Genomic DNA, 17433 nt, shown 5'->3' on the forward strand with positions numbered 1-17433 from the left:
ATAAAAGCAATCAAAGGTCTCTGCCCTGTATATTGCTTTTAAAAACTGTAACTTACTTTCATTCTGAAGGGTGTTAATGGCATCATCCATGATACAGTCAGGTGAAAATCCTGCTGTCTTTGAAAGCAAACCCAGCAATGAAGCTATTTTCAGTCTCACAGATGCATCATTTTCCTGGAACAAAAGAAGTGATTGTTACCTTCACACTCTTCTTTCTTTCTTTCTTTTGTCTTTTAGGCAACTGGGGTTAAGTGACTTGTCCAGGATCACACAGCTAATAAGTGTCAAGTGTTTTTGACCTCAGGTCTTCCTGACTTCAGGGCCAGTACTCTATCCACTGTGCCACCTAGCTGCCCCCTACATGCTTCTTTCAATTAACCATAAACCAACAGATTAACGGAAGCAAAATAGTAGAAGAGACTCAGTGGACTATCTAGTCCAGGGATTCAGTTCAGAACTACTAATTTTGCTATTCTGGGATAAGAGAGAACTGGGACTTTCCACCCACTTCACCACTTAGCTGCCCCAAAAGATGGCACACAGCCAAAAAGAGAAGGTCAGACCCTTGGGCTACATAATGCTATATCAATTTATCAGCACTTAAGGATTGGGAACTTTGTTAACATGGGTTCTCCATTAGAAAATCACAATTGGGGGCAGCTAGGTAGCACAGTGGATAGAGCACCAGCCCTGGACTCAGGAGGACCTGAGTTCAAATCCAGCCTCTGACACATAACACTTACTAGCTGTGTGACCCTGGGTAAGTCACTTAACCCCCACTGTCCAACTAAAAAAACAAAACAAAACAAAAAATCACAATAAGCCTCTAACTTGGTACATCATCTTCAAGAGCTGTTATGGATGAAACACTCATCATCTCACAGGCAACACTGATGGGTCTCTCCAATTCTCAGCCTTCCTTATACTAATAAAATGTGACCTTGTTTAGGGCACTGACTAGCTCTCTATTCTATTTGGCCTAATACTGCCTGACACATAGTAGGCACTTAACAAATATTTATGAAGACAAGGTGGCATAGTGGTTAGAGTACTTGACTTGAAAGTCAGGAAGACCTAAATTCAAATCCTGCCTCAGTTGCTAACTAGCTATGTGACTCTGGACAAGTCATTAAACCACAGGGCCTGGAACATAGTAGGTGCTTAATAAATGCTTATGGACTGACTTAACCTCTCTGTACAATAGGGACAAGTCCTGAAGACTGAATACGAAACATGCCTCTCACCTCCTGCTAGCTAAGTTGGGGGAAAGAGGAAACAAGCATTTATTGAATGACTACTACGTGCCACAGGGCAGCTAGTTAGTGCAGTGGACAGAGCACTGAGCTTGGAATGAGGAATATACATCTTCCCAAATTCAAATCTGATCTCAGACACTTATTAGCTAGGCAAGTTACTTATCCCTGTTTGTCCCAGATTCCTCTGAGCTAGAGAAGGAAACGGCAAACCACTCCAGTATCTCTGCCAAGAAAACTCCAAAGAGGATCACAAAGAGTCACACGGGACTGAAAACAACTGAGCAACAGCAAGAACAATGACATGCCCAGCACTTTACCAACACTGTCTCATTTGATCCTTACAACAACCCTGGGGAGGGAGGGGCTATTGTCACCCCCATTTTACAACTGAGGAGGACAAATAGGTTAAGTGACTTGTCTATAGTCATACAGCTATTAAGTATCTGAGGCAGGATTTGACTCTGGGCCCAGCACTCTAATCACGGTGCCATCTCATTATGAAAAGCGTAAGACTGCATCACTCTGCAGGAGGAAGACCAACGGAAGACATTTCACACTTACATATACAATCTACACCATGAATTTGCTAATATCTTCGGGTACTACACAAACATTATGTCTTGCCTCAATGTTGATGGCTGCTGACTGATCGAGGTGATGGCTGCTGAAGGCTGGGGTGGCTGTGACAATTTCTTAAAATGAGGCAACAATGAAATTTGCCATACTAATTGTCTCTTCCTTTCACTCTAAAGCTTAGCAGCCACAGCAGGGTTATTAGTTGGCCTAATTTCAATACCGCTGTGTCTTAGGGAATGGGGAGGCCAAAGGATGGGGAACACACGACATTTAGTAAGTTCACTGTCTTCTAAGGGTACAGTTTCTCCCGCCTGTTTCCTCCATACAATTATAACAGTATCATCAAAGATCAAGGAACACCACTCACCCTAACAGACATAATAATAATGAAAGTTTGAAATATTGCAAGAATTAACAAAATGTGACACAGAGACATGATATGAGCACATGCTGCTGGGAAAATGGCACAGCCAGACTTGCTCAACTACAGGGCTGCCATGAACCTTCAAATTATTTTTTTAAAAGAAAGCAATTATCTGTGAAGCAAAACAAAGCAAAATACAATAAGATTAGGTATGCCTGTAGCCTGTAAACTCCTTGATGAGGGATGGTGCCTTACTCATCTCCCCCAGCACCCAGCCAAGCAGCTTTGTACACAGTATGGGCACTCAGCATCTGTTAAGACCTCTTTCTTTTACACTATCATTTCCTCTAGTTCCCTCCTACATCCAATCTACAATTTAGTCAAATGTCTTAAGCCAGTCTAGATTGGTACGCTCTTCCAGAGGCTTACCACTCTTCTGACCCAGACTTTGAGAACCCAGAATCCCCCTGCACTCCACACTGAGGCATCACAGGAGGACTTCAATGGTAGTCCCCTCACCTTGTAATAATGTTCCAACAGAATTCTGACGACTCCCTCCACACTCTCTGCCTCCACTGGTTTCCGAGCAAACTGAAGGAGATACTGCAAGGCATCTGCTGGTGATGTAGCTTTGCAGAGATCTATGTGGAGTGCTGCTGATTTACTTGGTTTTGTCAGCCGGAGCTTCTTGGTTGCAATTTCTTCATGCTGTTGCTGCAATGGATTAAAGCAGATTATCTTGATGAAGCAAAATAAAATAAAAAATACCTCCAGGCAATTCTCTAAAACCAAATTACAGATGAGTTGCCAGGTTCTATAGATTGTTTGCATCTCCAGTGATTAGCAATGCCTGGCACATCAGGAGGCATCCAGTAAAGGCTTGTTAACTGACTAATTCCATGGGACTGACATGGGACTTTGTTTTCCACTTCTCTAATCGAGATATTTGGCAGCTAGGTGAAGTACATAGAGCTCCAGGAGTGGAGTCAGGAAGATCCAAGTTCAAATCCAGCCTCACATACTTACTAGCAGTGTGACTCTGGTCAAATCACTTAACCCTGTTTGCCTCAGTTTCCTCATTTGTAAAAAGGAGCTACAGAAGGAAATGACAAACCATTCCAGTATTTCTGCCAAGGAAATCCCAAAAAGGGTCACAGAGAGTCAGATGCAACTAAAAAAATAAACCTATGCACTGCTTCAAATTTAGAACACAACAGGTCTGTACTTAGCATCGCTGACTCACTCTTAACTTCTCTCTTTCTTCCACCCTGACATTATCCAATCAGCTAACAAATCTTGCTGATTCTACCTCCATATCTCTACCACTTGTCTCATTCTCTCCACTCACACAACTAGTTCAGACCCTCATATCCTTTTATCTTATTGGTCTTCCTACATTCAAACTCTGCTCTCTAATCCATCTTCCAAACAACTATCAAATTGGTATACCTAAAACACAGTCTTTAGAATATCTTGTGGTTACATAGCTGTTTGAAGGTCATCTCCCTCATCAGACTGTGAACTCCTTAATGGAATGGACTGATTTTGCCTTTCTTGTATTCCCAGCACTTACTAAGGCCAGCTAACTCACCCATTTTTAACCTCCTCATCCTTTCATTCAAGAAGCTTCAGTGGCTCCTTACTTCTTCTTGGATAAAACACAAATACCTCTATTTGGCTTCTAAAGTTCTCAACAATTTGGTAGTACCCTGTTTTTAAGGCTGATTACGTGTCACGCCCCCTCCCTGATACAATCCAGCCAAACTGCCCTCATGGCTGCTCTCCATACACCATATTCCACTCACAGTCATCGCATCTTTACACAACTTGTCCCCCTATGCCTGGAATGCTCTACTTGCTCACCTTGACACTTCTAGGTCTGCAATCAAGAGCCACTTTCTACAAGAGGCCTTTGCTGCTCCCTCTAGGCCACAACCTGGGAAATTAACGTCTCATTTATTTTATATATACTTTGTATCTACTATTCCGTGTACTGTTCTTTTCCCCCAAAAAAACAAAACTTCCCTAAAACTTTCAGGACACCTTGCATAGTTCTCTGATGGCAGAGGCCATGCTTTGGTCTTTGCACCTGCCTGACATGCAAGGCGCTTATAAAATAAACGCCTCTAGAATTGTGTCCTCCGTCTACCGGTATGTAGCCCAGGTCGGCTGGTCCAACCAGCCCACTGTACAGATGAGCTCACTGGGGCCCAAAGAGTTTATGTGGCTATCACATTTCTCTACTACAGAGTGAGTTCCTAGATGGGAGGGACAGTGCCTTAGGTTCCCGTTATCTTCTCCTAGGACTATAATGTTTGTTGACTACACATACAGGTCAGGGCCAGAACAAAAGCAAACAGGCAAAGTTAGGCTAGGAGTGAGCCAGAACTTCCGAACAATCAGAGCTGCGAGGGGCTGGGGCCGGAACCTATGCTCAGGTATGGGCTAGGCTTATTACAATCCTAACCAGAAGGCAAAGGGATCACTGTGCCCATTTTACACAGGAGGAAACTGAGGTCGAGAGAGAGAAGAGATCGGCGGGATGGATGCGGAATTAGGACCCAGGTGTTTTGACTAGCCCGGGCTGGCCGGGCCTCGAGAGAAACCCTCGCAGGTCGCGCCCCGGGACCCAGCATCCTGCTCCCCGGCCGCTGCTGCGGTCCCCCAGACCGAGGGCCGTTTACCTGCACGACTTTGGTGAACTCTTCATACACCCGCTTCTTTAGGTGCGCGGCCATGGCGGCAGCTGGAGCAAACAGCACCTCTACTGCCGCCTTCCTCTTCCGGGCCGGCCCTTCCCGGCCTCCGTAGCCTCGACCGGGCCCCCCCCCTCCCCTCTTCCCCCTCAGCCGCGGAGAGCCCGGCTGAGCGCGGGCGGGGAAGGGAAGTGGAGGTCACGGATAGAGCTGGGACGCCAGCATCCCACAATGCAGCGGGAAAGGAGGAGAGGCGTGGGTAACGTGCTCTTCCCTCCCGCCCAAGGCGCCGGTCTCCCGCGCCCGCCCCCACTCCCCCCGCGACCGACACGCCTCGTGCGACTCTGGGAATGAAAACAAGAGGAAAGACCGGACAGGGGAAGAGGTGGAGAGCAGGAGGAGGGGGCGGGGCTGAGGCGGGCAGGTAGCCAGTGAGCGAGTGCGGACGGGCGAGGCGCGTGGTAATTGGGTGAGAGCTCGTGGGGGGTGGGGGGCGGGGAAGGGCGGGGCTGAACTTGGAGCGAGCGGAAAAACGTGGAGCCGGATTTCGTCCTGGAGCTGGGGGGGGTAGCTACGGTGGAATGAAGGAGGAGCTGGGTGGGGGCTGGGCCCGGGTGACTGAGGAGAGGCTGTCAACTAATTAGGGCAGAGTTTTTGTGAAGGGGAAGGAGGGAGAGAGGTATGGGGAAATGTACGAAAAGGGAGAATGTCTGAAGGAGAAGGGAGGGGAGGAGAATGGGAGGGGGGGCACGTGTGAGGGATGGGAAGGGGATGGCAGGGGAGGGAAAACTGGTGTGAGAGCTGGGGAGAAGGAGGAAGTGAGGAATGGTAGAAAGTGGGATTGTGAAGTGTGGGGGAGGGGAAATGTGTGAAGGGGGATAAGAGAAGGGGTAGGGAGTGAGGGATGAAAGAGGGAGATGGGGACGTGGGGGATGGGATGGGGGAGGGAGTGAGGGTGAGTAGAAAAGGGGGAAGGCGTGTGAATGGGGAAAGGTGGGTAGAAGATGGGGATGAAGATGGGGGCTGGGAGGAAAGGAGGAGGGAATGTGAAGGGCAGAGATGGAGGACGGGAGAGTGGGTAAGGAGAAAGAAGGAGGAAGTTGTAAGAGAGGAAGAGGGTGTGAGTGATGGGAGATGTAATATTCGGGGAGTGGGGATGGGGAGAAAGGGTGGAGAGTAGGGGATACACTCTGAAAAAAAACTGCTGGGAAAACTGGAAAAGAGTATGGCAGAAACTAGGCATAGACCCAAATCTCATACCATATACCAAAATAAAGTCAAAATGGGTTCATGACTTAGATATAAAGGCTGATACCATAAGTAAACTGGGAAAACGAGGAATAGTTTACCTATCAAATCTATGGAGAACAGAAGAATTCATGACCAAACAGGAGATAGAGAACATTATAAAAAGCAAAATGGATAATTTTGATTATATTAAATTGAAAAGTTTTTGCACAAACAAAGCCAATGCAACTAAGATTAGAAGGAAGGTAGAAAATTGGGAAAGAATTTATACAACCAGTCTCTCTGATAAGGGCCTCATTTCTAAAATATATAGAGAATTAAGACAAATTTATAAGAACACAAGCCATTCTCCAAATGATAAATGGTCAAAGGATATGAACAGACAGTTCTCAGATGAAGAAATTAAAGCCATCTATACTCATATGAAAAAATGCTCTAAATCGTTATTGATTAGAGAAATGCAAATCAAAACAACTCTGAGGTACCACATCACACCCATCAGATTGGCCAACATGACAAAACAGGAAAATGATAAATGTTGGAGAAGATGTGGGAAAATTGGAACACTAATACATTGTTGGTGGAGTTGTAAAATGATCCAACCATTTTGGAGAACAATTTGGAACTATGCCCAAAGGGCTATAAAAACATGCATACCCTTTGACCCAGCAATAGCACTTCTAGGGCTATATCCCAAAGAGATCAAACAAATGGGAAAAGGACCCACATGTACAAAAATATTCATAGCAGCTCTTTTTGTGGTGGCAAAGAATTGGAAATTGAGAGGATGCCCATCAATTGGGGAATGGCCGAGCAAGTTGTGGTATATGAATGTAATGGAATACTATTGTGCTGTAAGAAATGATGAACAGGCTGACTTCAGAAAAACCTGGAAAGACTTATATGGTCTGATGCTGAGTGAAGTGAGCAGAACCAAGAGGACTTTGTACACAACAACAGCCACGTTATGCAATGACTAATATTGTTAAACCGAACCCTTCTCAGCATTACGAGGATCTAAGACATCTCCAGAGGCCTTGGGATGGAAAATGCTGTCCACATCCAAAGAAAGAACTATGGAAGTTGAATCGCTACCACTTATTTTTGCCTTCTGTTGAGTTTTGTTTCATCTTTCTGATGGTTCCTCCTATTGGTTTTAATTTTTACTTACAACTTCAGTAATGTGAAAATATGTTTAATGGGTATGTAAATGTAAAGCCTATATCAGATTGTGTGCCGTCTTGGGGAGGGTGGGGGGGAGGAAGGGGGAGAAAAATTTTCGACTCAAAAGCATATGGAAGTGATTGTTAATAAATCAAAATAAATTTAAAAAAAAAAGATTAGGGGATAGCTGATGGGGAAGTGGGGGACAGGAGAGGGAGGGAAAGGATGTGTGAATAGGGAGGAAAGGCGAGGGGATAGAGATTTGTAAGGGGAGAGGGTGGGAAGGTGTGAGGACATGTAAGAAAGAAGGATATGGGAGGTGTCTCAGCACAGAGAAAAAGGGAATGGATGTGGGTTATGGTTAGAGGGAGTGGAAGTATATGTGAAGGAAATGGGGGTGAGGAGTCCAGGAGAGGATTACGTGAGAATCTGTGAGTTGGAAGGGGATTTGGGGAGAATATGTGTGAGGGGAAGGGGTGCGTAGCCTTAGTAGGGTATAAATATCCTCCTGATAATTTATCATGGGTTCTTGAAGATTTTGCCCAAAGATCACAAGCTGATTTATATCTTACCACTGGACCCAGATGGCTCTGAAGGAGAGAGTGACTTTGCATAGCACTCCCTCACTTAAATCCAATTCTCTTGCAAGTTGTGACATTACCTTCTTGATGCCATGGTCCTCTTCAAGAAGAAAGGACAAACAACGACAATAAGAAGAAGCTCCGGCACGCCCTACCTAGCTTGCAGAGGTTTCTAGGATTGGCCTGTCAATGAATATTGTCATTTGAGAACCCAGATTGGCCCCATCACTGGCAGCGGTGCCCACATGATGAGATCAGTCTTTTCTGGAGTATCTGTATCAGTATCTTTTCTGAAGTAATCTGAAGATTGGTCAGGAGGGAAATCAAAGAAAGGAATCTAGTTAGAGGCTATGTATGACATCAATCCATGACAGAGACAAAAGAGGACACTAACCTAGGGTGGTAGCAAGAGACAGCAGTGCAGCTTAGCATGGTAGTAAAAACACTAGTCTAGGGTTCAAATCCCACGTCTGATGCTTATTACTAGTGTAACCTTAGCCAAGTCTCTTAACTTCAATGACCTTGATTTCTTCAACTGTAAAGTGAGAGAGTTGGACTACGTGGCATCTGAAGTCTCTTCTAGCTCTAGATTTATCAGTTCTCTAGCATTTCGCAGTAGTAGGAGCTCAGTGTTGCAGGAAGTTAAAGAAGAGAGGAAGGGGAAGCTAGGTGGCACAGTGGACAGAGGCCCTGGAGTCAGGAGGACCTGAGTTCAAATCTGCCCTCAGAGAGATAACACTCACTAGCTGTGTGACTCTGGGCAAGTCACTAAACCCCAATTGCCTCACAAAAAGAAAAAAAAAGGAGAGGGAGATCAACAAGACTTAAAAGATCATAAATGTAGAGCTGGAAGGTACATCAGAGACTGTCTAGTCCAACTGCCTTATTTTACAGATGAAGAAACAGAATGTGGCAGTTAGATGATTTGACCAAGATCAAAAAGGTAATAATCTCAGATTTGAACTCAGACTTGACTCTATGGTTTTGAGTTGGTGTGAGTGGGATATTGAAAAATGCCATTAAAAGAGAGGGAGAAGTCAGGAGGTCAGTAGGTTGGGATAAGGTTGTGAATTCAGGATAAGTTGAAAGGGGATTTGGAGCTTGGAGAAGAGGGAAGAGAAAGTCTTGGGAGTCATCTTCATAGAAACAATAATTGAGGTTGTGAGAGTATGTGCATGTGCTCTCTGATGAAATGTATTGAGAGAAGGGTAGGTGTGTAATGTTTGAATTTTAGTGATTCAATTAGGGAGAAAGAAAAAATGTTAGAGAAGGATGAGAGGATAGGCCAATGGTGTATAGAAGCCAAGAATTTCAAGGAGGAGAATCTTTGCCATCCTTAACCCCCATGAGATATCTGGAAAAGCAGTAAGGGAGCAATTAGTCTGCAGGCTAATGTCTCTAGCCTTGGGAATGTCATGGGGAATAAAATCCCTGATTTTCTCTTATTCATAAGAGTTCCCGTCAGCTTTACTAATTCCCCTAAGCTACCCACAGTTTGTGATCAGTACTTTAACAGGTAATTGTATGAAAAATGAAACTTGCACTTTAACTGTTGTCTAGGACTGTCATTAATAACCTGTTCTAAATCATAGGATCCTGTATAAACTACTTCTGTATAGACTGACCTGTGAAAGAGTTTGGGGTTAGAAAAAATTCAATTTATATCAGAATTAAAATTTCAAAATATATTTAAGGGAAAACTGTTGGTGTGAGTTAACAAGGAGCTATGGTCCTCATTGTCCTCCTAATAAAGAGCAATAGAAACATTAAAAAGAAACAAAAATTCTACAAGAAAATGAGAGCTGACCAAAAAGACAATAAACTGAAGAAAATTCTAATATAATTTTTCTCTTAATTAATTTTTTAGTTTTCAACATTCACTTCCATAAGCTTTTGAATTTTAAATGTTCTCCCCCTCCCTTCCCAGCTCCTTCCCTAAGACAGGGTGCAGTCTGATATAGGCTCTACATATATAGTCCCATTCTAATAAAGTTTTTTTAAAAAAATTTAAAAAAAAAAGGGAGAAATGCCAGGAAGAAGGCACACTGAAACAGTGTCAGAAGTTACATCTGAAACAACACGAAGAATCCTTAGTGATATGCTCATGTGGATCACAGACATATTCAAGTAATTAAAAGAAGAATCAAACTTAGAAAAAAGATTCCTAGAGGAAATAAAAGAAGAATGCAGCTAAGAATTCCAGGAAAATTGATAAAACTAGAAAATAGCTTAGCAGACTTGAAAATTTCACTGGATGCAGCCAAAAGCAGAATTAATGCAGTGGAGCAAAGAGCAGCAAGATAATACAACTGAAGTAGAAAAGCAAGGTAAAAAAAAATTTATCTTGTGAAGCAATCTATTCTGGAGAGCAATTTGAAACTATGCTCAAAGGGCTATAAAACTCTGCATACGTTTTGATCCAGCAATACCTCAGCTCCTGAAGATAACCCAAAAAAGGGAAAAGGACTTGTTTGTACAAAAGTATTTATAGCAGCTCTTTTTGTGGTGGCTAAGAATTGGAAATCAAAGGGATGTCCATCAACTGGGGACTAGCTAAACAAGCTGTGGTATATTATTATAACAGAATAATATTGTGCTACAAGAAATGACAAGCAGGGGGCAGAGCCAAGATGGCAGAGTGAAAGCAATGACTTCCTTGAGCTCTCCCCCAAACCCCTCCAAATACCTATAAAAAATGGCTCTAAACAAATTCTAAAGCAGCAGAACCCACAAAAAGACAGAGTAAAGCAAATTTCCAGCCCAAGACAACATGGATGGTTGATCAGAAAAGTATATCGCGCTGGGAGGAGGAGGAGCGCAGTGTGGCGTGGGCTCGCAGGCCACAATGAACCTGGAGCAGGTCTCAGACTGAATCTCGGGCAGCTGTGGCGGCTTCCAAACCTCTCAACCCACAAACACCAAAGACAACTTAGAAGGTCAGTGGGAAAAGTCTGTTTCTGCAGTGCTGAGAGAGAAGATAGGTCAGAGCCAGCTCTAGAGCTCAGAGCGGGTGCCGTGGTGGTGGCTGTGTCCTGAGTTTCCAGCCCACAGACTGAGGGGGAATTGAGTGGCTGATCAGAGGGGGATTTCAGGGATCTATTTGCCCGTGCTGAGGCAGGAATTTCTTGCTTTACCCATGCTTGGATCTGGGTCACAGTTCTGGACGGTGGTCCTGCGGTGAGGAGGAGTACTGGTGTAGAGTTTGTAGTGGCAGTGCAGAGCAAACCTTCCTCACAGTTCCAGGACAGAAAGGAGTGCTTGTGGTCACTACTAGACCAGAGCACAGGCCAGGAAAGGAATAAACACCTCGCCCCTTATCATACCACCTTGGAAGAACTGAAAATTTACAGGTCCCTACAAGTATCTCTGAAAACAGCTGTATAAACCCCTAAAGCTTGGGATAGTACATTCTCCACATTGGAAGCAGACTCTTACCTTAATAAAAAGTTTAAAACTCAAGCAATTGGCTGGGATCATGAGCAAGCAGTGCAAAAAAGATCAGATTATATTATCTTACTTTGGTGACAAAGAAGATCAAAACATGCAACCAGAAGAAGACAACAAAGTCAAAGCTCCTACATCCAAAGCCTTCAACAAGAATATGAATCAGTTCCAGGCCTTGGAAGAGCTCAAAAGGGATTTTGAGAAGCAAGTAAGAGAAGTAGAGGAAAACTGGGAAGAGAAATGAGAGTAATGCAAGAAAATCATGAAAAACAAGTCAACAGTTTGCTAAAGGAGACCCAAAAAAATACTGAAGAAAATAACACCTTAAAAAATAGCCTAACCCAAGTGGCAAAAGAGGTCCAAAAAGCCAATGAGGAGAAGAATGCCCTAAAAAGAAACATTGGCCAAATGGAAAAGGAAGTCCAAAAGCTTACTGAAGAAAATTTCCTTAAAAATTAGAATAGAGCAATTGGAAGCTAGTGACTTTATGAGAAATCAAGACACTGTAAAACAAATCCAAAAGAATGAAAAATTAGAAAACAATGTGAAATATCTCATTGGAAAAACAACTGACCTGGAAAATAGATCCAGGAGAGAGAATTTAAAGATTATTAGACTCTCTGAAAGCCATGATCAAAAAAAGAGCCTAGACATCATCTTCAAGAAATTATCAAGGAAAATTGCTCTGATATTTTAGAACTGGGGGCAAAATAGAAATTGAAAGAATCCACTGATCTCCTCCTGAAAGAGATCCCCAAAGGAAAACTCCTAGGAATATTGTAGCCAAATTCCAGAGTTCCCAGGTCAAGGAGAAAATATTACAAGCTGCCAGAAAGAAACAATTCAAGTATTGTGGAAACACAATCAGGATAACACAAGATTTAGCAGCTTCTACATTAAAGGACCACAGGGCATGGAATATAATATTCCAGAGGGCAAAGTACATAGGATTACAAGCAAGAATCACCTACCCAGCAAAACTGAGTATAATCCTTCAGGGGAAAAATGGTCATTCAGTGAAATAGAGGACTTTCAAGCATTCTTGATGAAAAGACCAGAGCTGAATAGAAAATTTGACTTTCAAACACAAGACTCAAGTGGAACATGAAGAGGTAAACAGGAAAGAGAAATCATAAGAGACTTATTAAGGCTGAACTGTTTTTGCATGGAAAGATGATATATATAACTCATGAGACCTTTGTCAGTATTAGGGTAGTTGGAGGGGGGAAAATTATATGTATGTAGATAGATAGATAGATAGATAGATAGATAGATAGATAGATAGGTAGGTAGGTAGGTAGAGGGCACAGGGTGAGTTGAAGATTAAGGGGTCATATCTGGAGAATAAAATTAAGGGATGAGAGAAGATTATACTAGGAGAAGAAGAAAGGGAGAGGTAGAACAGGGTAAATTATCTCACCAAAAAAACAGAAAAGAAAAGGCTGTTACAGTGGAGGGGAAATGGGGGAAGGTGAGAGGGAATGAATGAATCTTATTCTCATAGGATTTAGCTTGAGGAGGGTATAACATACACATTCAGTTGGGTATGGAAATCTGTCTTACCCTACAAGAAAATAGAGGGGGGAGGGGACAAGAGAGCAGGGGGATGATAGAGAGGAGGGCAGATTGGGAAAGGAGTAATCAGAAGGAAGTACTTCTGAGGAGAGACAGAGTCAAAAGAATAGAATAAATGGGGGGGCAGGATAGAATTAAGGGAAATAGAGTTAGTTTTTCACAACATGTCTGCTATGGAAGTGTTTTGCACAACTGCACATGTATAACCTATATTGATTTGCTTGCCTTTTCAATGAGGGTGGGTGGGGAGGGAGGAAGGGAGAAAATTTGGAACCCAAAGTTTTAAAAACACATGTTTAAAAAAAAGTTTTCATGTGCAACTGGAAATACAGGAAATGGGGTACAGAAGTCTCTCCTGCCCTACAGGAAAATAGAAGGGGAAGGGGATAAGAGAAGTGGGGGAGAGATAGAAGAAAGGCAGACTAGGGGAAGGGGTATTCAGAATGCATGCCATCTTGGGGTGGGGGGAGGGGTGAGATGGGGTGAAAATTTGGAACTCAAAATCTTGTGGAAGTAAATGTTGAAAACTAAAAATAAATTTATATCAAAAGAAAAAAAATGACAAGCAGGATGATTTCAGAAAAACCTAGAAATACATTAACTGATGCATAGTGAAGTGAACAGAACCAGGAGAATGTACAGAGTAACAGCAATATTGTTCAATGAAGAATTGTGAATGACTTAGCTATTCTCAGCAATACAATGATCTGAGACAATCCTAAAGGACTAATGATGAGATGTGCTATCCGCCTCCAGAAAAAGAACTGATGTTGACTGAATACAGACTAAAACATGCTGTTTTTCACTTCCTTTCATTTTTTTCCTTGTATTTGACTCTTCTTGTACAGAATAACTAATATGTTTTACACAGTTGCACATAAATAACCTGTATCTGCCTACTGTCTAAGAGAGGGGGAAGGAGAGGGATAAAATTTGGAACTCAAAACTTTAAGTAAAAATGTTAAAACATTAAAATAATAATTCATCTGTGAAAAGATATGTAAGCATTGCAGAATAATGTTATAGATTTGGAGGACTGATTGAGGAAAGGGAACCTCAGAATTATTACCATCCCAAAACACATTAAAAACAGGTTACCTATTTCAGAAAATTAAGCAAGTTCCCCAGAACTATCTGTAATGGTACCATTAAAATGGAAAATATGAAGAATATAAAGATATTCAAAATAGAGCAATGTGAAGAAAGTAGATTTAGAATAGCAGCACATATTTTTGAATACTTACTTCAAGGATCTATGATTTCACCGGTGTGAATGTACTCCATTGATGCTTGTCACCACAATCCCCTCCATGCCATAATAGAAAGTTTCGTGATTTGCTGTAACTAAAAATAATTTGTCACTTCGTGGTCAACCTACTAATTGATGAGCCTTTCCAAACTTAGCTAGGCTGATCCTTGAATAATAAATGTAGTCAATTTCCAGACCCATATTAAAGCTTTTCCAGAACTTGCACTTCCCAGCATGGTCCTCAAGAACTCAGGGTGACCATGCCATGAGGAGATGACAACCACTACAAAACTTCAGAGATAGAAAAGGACCCAGAGTTATTCTTATTTTATTAAAATGTGTTCTTTTAAAAAAGTAAATAGTTCAATTACATGGCTTTCATTTAGTTTTAAATTAGTTGTTTTTGTTTGCATTTGCTGAGATTGTTGAGTTTATAATTTTAAAAGAAAACAATACATATAGATAATTTAAGACTGGTTTTTCAACATATGCAAAATTGATTTGCCATACAAGTTCTTGTGCTTTCTAGCAGTCAAGTGAGGCCTATAGATTGGGTGTAAAAACAACATTTCTCTACCCACCTTGTCCTTGATGATCCCTGCTAGGATTTTTCTCAATAATTTGGGCCTCCAAAGATCAGTAAGATGTGGAATGCCTCTCCACCTTACAATTGTCCCCACCTGTAAAGATTTTCATTTTATAAATAAATAAAAATTTGTTCATTTGAATATATGTTTCTTTGGGGAAAAACTTGGTGTCATCAGGAACCATTTTAAGTCATGAGATATGATGTCATTGCTAAGCTAGGCCCCCAAATACCACTTCCCAAGAACCTGCTTGCCACATCCATGTTGAGCCTAGCATCGTGGCACATCCTTCTTTCTGACTGTAGTTTCATCATCTACCTATTTCAGAGTGGCCAGTTGAGTCTTACATGTGTAGGGTAGACATGTAATGGTAATAATAGTTGACATTTCTATAGCTGATGATAGTTGACATTTAAGGTTTAAAAGGACTTTCTTCACAATGCTGAGATTAGTGTTGAAAGCATTATCCCAGTTTTACTGATAAGGAAACAGACTCCAACAGAGGGAAATGATTTGCCCAGAGTCATAGCTAGTAAATGTCAATAGTACAGAGTTGAACCTAAGTCCAGTGCTTTTTCCATAGCAACATAGTCTCTCTCTCTTTTAAAATCGCATTTGAGTTAACCATTAAGCAACAAATTGGCTAGCATTCATGTTTTTTTGAACTGTCACAATTTCTCAGTATTAGGAAAAGATATCAATGACTCATGGATGTGAATATGGTTGCTAGATTCTGTGTACCCTGTCCTTACACTTCTGTTTCTTTCTTTCTTTCTTTCTTTCTTTCTTTCTTTCTTTCTTTCTTTCTTTCTTTCTTTCTTTCTTTCTTTTTTTGGTAAGGCAGTTGGGGTTAAGTGACTTGCGTAGGGTCACATAGCTAGTAAGTGTTATGAGTCTGAAGGCAGATTTGAACTCAGGTCCTCCTGATTCCAGGGGTGGTGCTGTATCCACTACACCACTTAGCTGCTCCTAAACTTCTATTTCTACCTTCTTTATGAGACTTACTAGAGCTACTTGGCAATTTCTAGAAAGCTGAGATTTTTGTCAATGTCCGATGCTTCTCCAAGGAGAGAGTCGGTGTCTGGCAGAGCCATCACTGGTACTCAAAGACTCCATCTACTGATGTCTCAGTTGACCATCAGAACAGCTAGAGCATTGGCTTGTGTCTCCATAGTTTATGTCTATTTTGGGAAGAACCCTGAATTTGGAGGTGGGAGACCTGGCTGTAAGTATCAACTCTCCATCTTATGCGATCCTCAGCAAGTCACTTTTTTTTTTAGTTAATTACTTTTAGTTTTCAACATTCACTTCCACAAGATTTGGAATTTTTAATTTTCTCCCCCTCCCACTTCTTCTCACCCAAGATGGTGTATAATCTGATATGGGCTCTGCTTATTCATTCATATTAAGCATATTTTCCCATTAGTCATGATGTAAGGAACAATTAGAACTAATGGGAGGAACCACAAGAATGAAGCAGTAAAACAAAACAAAGAAAAAGGAGAGCAAATAGTATGCTTTGATCTGCGTTCAGACTCCATATTTCTTTCTCTGGGTGTGGATAGCAATTTCTATCATGAATCTTTTGGAGTTGTCTTAGATTCTTGTGTTGCTGTGAAGAGCCAAGTCTGTCAAAGTCACTTATCCTATAATGTGGCTGTTACTATGTACAACGTTCTCCTGGGTTTGCTCATTTCACTTTGTATCAGTTCATGTAAGTCTTTCCCAGTTTTTTTGAAGTCTGCCTGCTCATCATTTCTTATAACACAATAGTATTCCATTACATTCATATACCACAACTTGTTCAGCCATTCCCCAACTGATGGGCATCCCCTCAATTTCCAATTTTTTGCTACCACAAAAAGAGATGCTGTAAGTATTTTTGTAGATGTGGGTCCTTTTCCCATTTTTATGATCTCTTTGGGATACAGACCTAAAAGTGGTGTTTCTGGGTCAAAGGGTATGCACAATTTTATAGCCCTTTGGGCATCGTTCCAAATTGCTCTCTAAAATTGTTGGATCATTTCACAACTCTACCAACAATGCATTAGTGTTCCAATTTTCCCACATCTTCTCCAACATTTATCATTGTCCTGTTTTGTCATGTTAACCAATCTGATAGGTGTGATGTGGTACCTCAGAGTCGTTTTGATTTGTATTTCTCTGATCAACAGTGATTTAGAACATTTTTTCATATGACTATAGATAGCTTTAGTTTCTTCCTCTGAAAACTGCCTGTTCATATCCTTTGACCATTTATCAATTGGGGAATGACTGGTATTTTTATAAATTTGACTCAGTTCTCTATATATTTTAGAAATGAGGCCCTTATCAGAGATACTGGTTGTAAAAATTCTTTCCCGGTTTTCTGCTTCTCTCCTAATCTTAGATGCATTGTCTTTATTTGTGCGAAAACCTTTCAATTTAATGTAATCAGAATTGTCCATTTTACCTTTCATAATGTTCTCTATTTCTTGTTGGTCATAAATTCTTCCCTTCTCCATAAATCTGAAAGGTAAACTATTTTTTGCTCTTCTAGTTTGTTTATAGTATCAGTCTTTATACCTAAATTGTGTACCCATTTTGACTTTATCTTGGTATAGGGTGTAAGATGTTGGTCTACACCCAGTTTATGCCATGCATTTTTCCAGTTTTCCCAGCAGTTTTTGCTAGATAGTGATTTCTTATCCCAG

The 17433-nt window shown here is 41.6% G+C and overlaps 1 protein-coding gene across 3 annotated transcripts in view; it reads right to left on the reverse strand.

The window, feature by feature from the left end:
- Window positions 1–5193, reverse strand: part of INTS4 (integrator complex subunit 4) — a 93175-nt gene extending 87982 nt beyond the window's left edge. For 2 of the 3 annotated variants that reach the window (XM_020989496.2, XM_020989495.2), the window contains exons 1-3: window positions 4881–5187; window positions 2716–2910; window positions 57–174 (exon numbers count right to left, since the gene is read on the reverse strand). In XM_020989496.2, the coding sequence (XP_020845155.1) occupies window positions 57–174; window positions 2716–2910; window positions 4881–4934 (367 nt within the window). In that variant the 5' untranslated portion in view covers window positions 4935–5187. Of the gene's footprint in view, window positions 1–56; window positions 175–2715; window positions 2911–4880 lie in introns of all 3 variants that reach the window. The other variant, XR_013487791.1, reaches the window with a different exon arrangement.
- Window positions 5194–17433: the final 12240 nt, after the last annotated feature.

The sequence above is a fragment of the Phascolarctos cinereus genome, unplaced genomic scaffold, assembly GCF_003287225.1.
Source record: "Phascolarctos cinereus isolate Bilbo 61053 unplaced genomic scaffold, phaCin_HiC Scaffold_726;HRSCAF=1367, whole genome shotgun sequence".
Classification (NCBI taxonomy): Eukaryota; Metazoa; Chordata; class Mammalia; order Diprotodontia; family Phascolarctidae; genus Phascolarctos; species Phascolarctos cinereus.